At 41.6% G+C, this 8,559-nt stretch overlaps 1 protein-coding gene across 1 annotated transcript in view; it reads left to right on the top strand.

Annotated features, from left to right (window-relative positions):
• Positions 1-8,559, top strand: part of CFAP36 (cilia and flagella associated protein 36) — an 11,813-nt gene that overhangs the window by 1,164 nt on the left and 2,090 nt on the right. Inside the window, exons 2-8 of the mRNA XM_031058277.1 lie at positions 206-356; positions 4,150-4,214; positions 5,067-5,168; positions 5,567-5,681; positions 6,621-6,708; positions 7,453-7,504; positions 8,339-8,465. Of these exons, the coding sequence (XP_030914137.1) occupies positions 206-356; positions 4,150-4,214; positions 5,067-5,168; positions 5,567-5,681; positions 6,621-6,708; positions 7,453-7,504; positions 8,339-8,465 (700 nt within the window). The remainder of the gene's footprint in view (positions 1-205; positions 357-4,149; positions 4,215-5,066; positions 5,169-5,566; positions 5,682-6,620; positions 6,709-7,452; positions 7,505-8,338; positions 8,466-8,559) is intronic.

The raw sequence follows: 8,559 nt of genomic DNA, 5'->3' as shown, positions 1-8,559 counted from the left end.
GCGGGGCGCCGGGCGGGGCGGGGCGGGTGTCCCGAGGCCGCGGCTCCCGGGGCCTGTCCCGGTGCGGTGTCCCCGCGGCTCCCGGGGCTCTCTGAGCGGGGGCGCGCACTCGGCCCCGCCGGCCGCGCTCCCCGCGGGTCTGCCCGGGACCCGCCGTGTGCCCCGGGCGAGCCGTGGGCCAGGAGGTGCCGTTCGCATCCATTAGCTCGTCCTGGGATTATGGCGTGAGCTCACGGCTGACACCGAGCGATCGCTGCACCCTGCGGCGCCCCGGACCCCGGCACGGCCTCCAAAGCTCTCCCAGAGCCGGGAGTTTTCCTTAGGGAAGCGGTCCGGACAACCGAAAGCGCCATCCGGTCAGTGCGACAGAGGAGGAGAAGGCCCAAAGTTAAATTCCTGCGATGGTGTGAATGTTGCCAGTTAAGAGGTGAAAACCCCTGAGTTTTAGTGCCTCGCCAAAATGACAGTCAGCGCTATCAGTGATTACCTGCAGTGTTTTGTAGGTGATCCTGTGTGTGAATTTAGCTCGGAAGCAACTCCAGTTCAAACTTCCATTTCTTCCTTTGTCTTTTTGAGACCATCCAGGCATAGTTTGGGGAGCAGCCTGGGTGAAGTGGAAGTACAGGCAGTGAGGAGGGGCCAGGATTGCCCCGTGGCCAGGGGAGGCCTGTGCAGGTTTGTATCTGCAGAGGGGGAAGGAGGAAATAGACTTTCTGATGCTGAGATTTGGCTAAGTTACTCCTGCTTACAGAACAACTTCTGCTGCCAAAAAACATCCGGATCCTTACAGTAGCAAAGTAATGACAATTTGGGCAAGTCTGAAAGCAGTGCCTAAGCCCTTTGGAAAAACAAAGGCAGCTTTTGTTTGTGATTCTTGAAAAAAAATTGCTTCTCACTTTCTTCCTGAATAGTTTCTAGCCCCTCCAAACTTTGCATGAGGCACAGTTGTCATGAGTCTGTGCAGCTTTCCCTCTTGAAACTGGGAAAAGAGGAAGGGAAAGCTGGAGCTTTCACAGCCAGGAAGGGTTAGAGAAACCTAGGCTGGAAGCTTTGTCCTGGGAAGTCTGCCTAAACTTGGGGTGGGCTAAATGCTCTGGTTATCTTGCAAAGGGTCTGCGTTTAGCTATCGAGGGAATTGATTTATCCCTCTAAGGAGCAATGATCCCTTCTCCTTAGAAGGTTGAGGGGAATTTACTGCCAGTAAGAAGCTTTGTGGAACCGCTGTAAATTTCCACCTAGCGTGAGGCAGGCTCGTGATGGTCACTGCCTGCTGTGCTCATTCCACTGCTGCCTTGGGACTGACACACTTTGTCAGGACACAGTCCTTTGCACTCCCAAAACATTTGATCTTTGGTCTGGACAAGCAAATTAGCAACACTCTGATTACCTGACAATAATTTGTGACTCCTTGAAAATATAATTTGGATTTTGGTAATTGGTGTGTGAGGAATTCATTTTAGAACTGTAGTTACTTTGGCCAAGTCCTTGCACTTCAACTTGTAAACTTATTGTGATGGTTTTCTATCTGTTAGTAAGTGTTTGCTTTCTCTCCGTCTTTCTGGGAACTTGATTCATTTTTTACAGCTTGATTAATTTCCTTTTACATCAAATTGAAATTAAATAGAGGGGTGTGTATCATCCCATTTGAGGGGTCCCAGCCAAGATTTTCAGTTTTAACAAGAAGATAATGAGTGTCTCCAGGACATCTGTGTCCCCTGGCTTGTCTTCATGCTGTGGGGACATACATATGAACCACATCCTGTGGTTCTTCGGATCTTTATTCCTGTTGGGCCACCAAAGACTGTGCCAAAACCGTAAGGAATAATGACAACGTGATTCAGAAGCCCTGACTCAAGAGAATCCAAGGTCTCTGTTCCAAGTACTCCTTAAAGCCACTTAGCTGAGAGGAGATGCTGACTGCAGCTTGCTTTACTTGGCACTGAACCTCATCCCCTGGTGTCCCCAGCCTGGGGACAGAGCACGGCCTGTGCCAGCCTCCCACTCTGCTGTGCAGGAGGAGCATCCCCTTGGCACTGCCAGGCAGCTGTCACTGAGGGGTGACATCCCTGTGTCACCCCTGCTTGGGATCCCCAGGGCAGGAAGGGTGGGGAAAAAGGGCACAGTTGGAAAAAGGTGAAAGTTGTGGTCTGCAAGAGCTGGGAGTGATCCCCAGCCAGGAGGAGACAACAGAGGCTGTCAAGTGTCTTCACTCTGCTGAGTTTGGTAATAGAATTGTGAAAAATGCCAGTCATTTGGTTTTAAAATTTTAGAAGTTTAATAGTAATAAAATGGTTATGAAAATAGTAATACAATTAGAGTAATAATAATTTGGACAATTTGAATTAGGACAATACGAGACAATAGAAACAAAGAGCTACGGACGTCCGGGTAGCTTTTTCTGGGCAGCATAAGCCCAAAAAAGGACCCATGTTAAGAGAGGATTAACCCTTAAAAACAATAACCTGATGTATATTCATACACCTCATACATGATGCATAAATTCCATTCACACACAGGATTCTGTCTGGGCAGTGTCAGCTTCTTCCTCTGAATCCTAATGGTGTTGTCCTGCCCGAGATAGGCAGGAAGAAGTTCATTTCTTCTGATAATGGAGCAATAAATTCTCTTTCTCTGAAAGATTCAGGTGTCCTGTGGCTGCTATCTCAGTGCAAGTCCTTTCTTTAGAAAAAAGTATCCTACACAGCACAGTTTCTATTTTAACATTTTGTTATAACCTAAAACTATATTTAACACACTACTTAAGAGAATTAACACAGCATTACTTTCTAACACAACACATACAATATTCATTTTAATGTTTGCAAAAAGCCAATCATAAAATACACATTTTTCACATAGTGGTTGCATAGAACTGATATCTGTAATACCTTCCCTACCATTTGAATTTAACCCTAGATATTTGTAAGCCTTTTAATTTAATTTCTTCATTAAAAAATTTGCCCTGTGCGAAACCCACAAGCAATGTTGGTTTTCCAAAGTATGATTAAAAAGCAGATTTTCCTCTACTTTTGGGGGAAAAATGAAATGTGTGATTGGATTTCTGTCACTGCACTTCTGTGTTAGAAAGTGATGCTGCTTTAGGAAGTGCCACCTCAGCTCACGCTGTGTCCAGGTCTGGAGTGATGTGGTCACAGCTGGCAAAGATGTTGGATGCCTTCAAAAAGTCACTCTGAGTTTGTGTGAAGGGTTGCACAGGCATCAGCACCATCAGAGATGTCACACGTTCGTGAAGAATAAATCACACCCATTTAAGCACAATTCCATTCTTCACATGACTTCAAAGGATGTTCCTGGCAAGTGACTTGTCCAAGTGGCTAATCTTGGAGGGGATTGAGGCAGATTTATTTCTAAGCCTCTGCTTTAATTGCCAGGTTTTACATTACCTCTCTTAGTTGTTGGCTTGAAAAAAATGTAAATTAACCCCCACCCCTCCCCCAAACCTTAGTTTTCAGTTCTTATTTTCTGCTTCTTCCACATATTCTGCAGCATAGAGATCATGAGCTTGAGCAGTTCCAGTCAGGGATTTTAATATGAATTTACATGAATATGATTAACATGGCCTATAGTATAGGAATGTTCATTTTTCCTACATCAGGATAGATATAATTAAAATATAACTTAACTGCACCACATTTACTCTTCGGGTTTATCTGGTTGTGCAGGCAGGGACTCATTTTCCTGCCTCACCTTGGCTTCTCACTATATGAATGCCATTTAAAAAATGGTTTAAGTCATTGGTAAATACATTTTCCATGTAAATACGTGGAGAGTGAGAAATTTCCTACCTGATGTGTCATAGAACAACCTTACACAGAATCATGGGGCAGTTCTTATATTAAATCTTACTTTTTAGTGAATGCATCTGCTGAATCCTCAACTTGCTTACAAGTCTATTATGAAGATACATTTTCCCAATATTAAATTATGCAGCTTAATTACTTTCAATTATCAAAAGCACACACTTAACCTGAGTGTGTGGAAAAACACAGGACTTTTATAAATCATGGCCTGTATTTTCATTGATTAAATATATTTCCCTGTAAAGGTTAATCTTGCTGCTTCGGGTGTAAGTTAATTTGTGGTGGTTTGTGCACTGACTGCAAAATGTTTCTTCTTCCCCCTCCTCAGTTTTTGATGATGAAGAAGAAAGCAAGTTGTCATACACAGAAATTTATCAGGAGTACCAAGCTCTGGTGAGCATTATTCACTGTCTGTGGTAAATTTCTAAGCAAAAGAATTTAAAGTGTTAAATGAGTATTTAGATGAACTTCTGATTGGGTTATTATTGTTATTTGGTATTTTTCCACGTGTTATTTAGAAATCCTGTGAGTTGTAGTTGTCATGTGCATTTATATGCCTAAAGATCGGGTACATAGAAAAGAAACTGTGACACAATCATGGCTCTGAGGCTGTTTTACATATTCATCATTAAAATGAATATATCCACTACCTTCAAGATTGTATTTTTAAGCTTGATGATGTTATTTTCTATCAAGTGAAAATGACAACCAGCAGGATGTCTGAGAACACTCACAACTTGGATTTTGTTCACTAATGAGTCTGGGAAATCTTTTGAATTATCTTTCAATTATCAGAAAAAACTGCAGGAGATTTTTGGAGCTTAAATACCTATAAAATACTACATGCAGGTTTCTAACACTTTCTGTAATGAGGCTGGGGAATACATGACATTAAAAAGCTTTGATTGAATAAATACAAACCAGCACTCATTTCTGCTGTGACCCTAAAGGCTTTAGGCACAGACTGGCAAAAAGCCTTTTGCTTTCATCAAAAAACCATGAGAAATACTAGCCAGGAATCTGGGGAAAAAGTACATGGGTGAGAGTCCTGGAAATTGGAGCAAATGCGTTAAGGAGCCATCAAATTTAGCAATAAAAATGCTCATTTTGAACAGTTCATGAAATTGTAATGATTTTCCTTGAGATTATAAACCACATCAGCAGAAAAGAACAGGCAATCATGACAAAAATTCCTCTGATTCTCAGGTAAAAACCTTAGAAGGTAAGGATTATCCTTTCTTACAGGTGGAGAGATTACTAGAGGACTACCTTAAAGAAGTTGGAATTAATGAGGAGAAATTTCAAGAAGCTTTTTCTTCTCCACTTGCAAAGACCCACACCTCCCAGGTATTTGCCTTCATTAAGGAATGTATGGATTTCATTCTTGATGTTTTCCCTAACACAGCTGGCAGGAGATGAAACCTGGAAAAATTTTCATGGTGAAATTGTAATTTTCAATTGAACTGCAGCTGTAAACTGACACTGGGAAACCCAATTTTGTCATAATATTATAATAGTGTCACAATGTTACTGCAGGCATGTTGATCTAAAGACACAACCCACCAAGTTATTTTCCTGACCATGAGCTCTTCTTGGATATCTGGAAAAACAGACAGATAGGAGAATGAAATATAATTATTAAAAACATGCTCCCCAGAATTGAAAAATCAAGCTAATTCCAAACAGACTGAGCTGGTTGGGATTTCTGTGGGGGTTTAATTTTGTGCATATCTTCCCTCCCACAGGCCATTCTGCAAACAGTGTTGGCAGCAGAAGATTTTAGGCTATTTAAAAAAATGATGGTACAGAAAAATATTGAAATGCAACTGCAAGCAATTCGAATCATCAAAGAAAGAAATGGTGAGCAGTGGTGAATGTGGGGGTTCTCTGAAGGATTTTAGTGTTCTTTTGCTGACTCTTTAAGCCATTCATAAATGAGTGTGGAATGCTGGTTCTGCTCCAGTTACAGGAGAACACCCAGTTGATGCTCCTGGGACAGGGATTTCATGACTTAGTCCTTGCTTGCCCTCTCAGTGACAGCTGTCTGTACTGTAAGGGTAACAGATTTTTCAGGTCTGTTTGTCTGAATTTCTCTGTGAAATTCGACTGAGTTTTCTGCTGCGGAATTTTGGTGGCATTTCTGAGTTAAGGTGGTTAGAGCAGTTCCTCAAAAGGAGCAATATCAACAGCTGAAATTCTGCTCCCTGCATGGCAAGGATGTTGCAGTGTCTGCTGTGCAATTCACGCTGAAAAATCCATCCAGGAAGCACAAGGCCTTCATCATCCTCATACCTGCATTGAGAAAGAAGATGAAGAGAAAATAATCCACACCCAACTTTGCTGCTCTGTTGGTGCTTCTGAAAGGATTTTAATCCCACTCCTTCCTTCCTTCCATGTCTTTCATTTTACTTACTTCTTACTGTATGAGTGTTCTTTGGAGAATCATTTTTAAATTTCACCTTTCACATAACAGCTACATTTGGGAGTGGTTCAGGTGGCCATGGCTGAACTGCAGCCTACAGAAAATGCCACATAATGGTCAGTGCAGAGTTTGGCTTAACCTTTAATGCCAAGACTTTCATTGCCAGAAATCTTTGCCTTTTTCCTAACAGGATTTAGGACCTTTTTCTCTAGGATCTAGGACCTTTGTGGAAACAGTTTCAGAGGAAGAATTACATGGCTTTGGGTTTATGAATGTGATTTTCTTTTGTTTGGTTTTTTTTTTTTATTTTCTTATCTGCCAACTGGAGCACAAAATCATTTTCCTCAGAATAATGCATAAATCTTGTTTTCTTCCAGGTGTAGTGCCTGAGTGTTTGACAGAGGGTTCTGATGTATTCAGTGAAATTGAACAGGAAGAAATGAAAATACTCAGGGAGGTTCTAAGGTAAGAAATCAATCAGTCCCACTTTGGATGTTATTTTAAAATACAGGTCTGTAGGACCTAACTCTTCCAGCCTTTTCCAGGAAACTGCCTTCATCTTACAGATAACAGGAATATCCTTGTCAACATCCAGCCTGAGGGAAAATGGGCAGTGAGTGTGCTCAGGAATATTGAAACAGTGAGGGAGAACTGTGGCTGTGATCTGAGATGTGTGAGACCAGTGCAACTTCTGCAGATTCTCCCCCACTCCCAGTTCACAGACACAGAAACAAATAATAGGCAGATTTATATAACCATTATCTTATATAATATATATAACCATTATATATATATATATCTACCAATATATATATAACCATATATATATATAATATATACCATATATAACCATTATCTAATATAACCATCCAGGTTATATTAGATAATGCTGTTCTCCCTCTGGATTCTGGGAATACTTCCCTTCCTGTCTTTAAATTAGCAAATGAAATAAAGGGATAGGTAAGTCCTGGAAATTCTTACACAATCATTTTAGCACCAAGGTAGTTGAGGACAGTGGGCTCTTGTGTGTTTATCCCAATTATTTATTTCTATTAAGACTTAAGTCATGGAAATATTTTGGATACTGACAAATTCACATTACCTTGTAATTGCTTTGATAGTCCTCAAAGATTTAAGCAGTGTTAAATTTCTCTGAAAATCACTACCACTAAATGAGTTTTGAGTATTTCCTCATGTTTATTGTTACAGACAATCTAAGGAAGAGTATGAAATAGAGCAAGAGAGAAAGAGGACTGAAGAAGTGAGTGTCTTACCTTTGTGAGTTATGGGGATGTTTGAGGAATGCCCTGATATTCTGTCCTGGCTGTCCCAGATCCCTTCCATCAATGCATTATCCCACAAGCAGCACATTCCCTGCTCAGCACCTGAACCCTGAAATCCTTCCAGATCCAGGGAGCAGCTGAACTGCTGATATTGTCAGGAACAAAGAGCCTCCAAAGTGTAAGCTGCTTGCAGATGGCAGCACTCATAATCCCACAGGAATCACCTTCAGGATCACTTGATAGACAGTGCAGTTATTCATTAAATGTTCACAAGAGAGAACTAATGAGCAGCACCCAGAAATCCTCTCCTGGAAACCATCCCTTGGTGTCCATCAGAGTAAAGCACAGAGAAAGGAAACGGAATGGAAATGGGGAGTGTCCATATTGTGGAATCATGGCAATAAACCCCCCCTTGACTGGGAAAACAGGCAGGTGTTATCCAAATCTCTACAGACCACCAAGAATAGCAATATTCTTGATAAACAAGCCAGATTGCAGAGCCCCCAGTCAAGTTCACCTGGCCAGAGAAGGTGATAGTGTTCAGTGATACATTTTTTGTTGAAAGAATGTTTCAACACAAAATCATTTCGTATTTTAACGAATGGTGTGGGATTCTGACATGAATGCTATGGTTGATCAACAGCACAGACAATTTATAGGCAGAAATTCTCAGAGAAGGGCTGGATTGTTTCTAGTGTAAACAATGCAGTTTTAACTGGAAGTTCTTCTGGGAGGTTCCTTTGTGTGGACAGTTCAGTACCTGGGGTGCAGTGCCAGGAAATGTAACTCTTGTGTTTGTTTTCTAATTCAAGGCACGTGCTAAACTCCAAGCTCCAGATGTTACCCACCGTTTTCCAGGAGATTCAAGAGAAGCTGTAACAGTTAAAGAATCCACTGAGGGAGCTGAGGATTCTGAAGAAAGTCCAAAATGCCCATTAGGTAACTTTAGGGGGAGTGCAGTGCTGAGTGGGCAACATGATGCTGGTTTTAGATTATTTAAGTGTCCACTTGTATCAAGCTTTTAAGAACTTGG

The sequence above is a fragment of the Geospiza fortis genome, unplaced genomic scaffold, assembly GCF_000277835.1.
Source record: "Geospiza fortis unplaced genomic scaffold, GeoFor_1.0 scaffold275, whole genome shotgun sequence".
Lineage (NCBI taxonomy): Eukaryota > Metazoa > Chordata > Aves > Passeriformes > Thraupidae > Geospiza > Geospiza fortis.
This window is presented reverse-complemented; position numbering and strand designations above follow the sequence as displayed.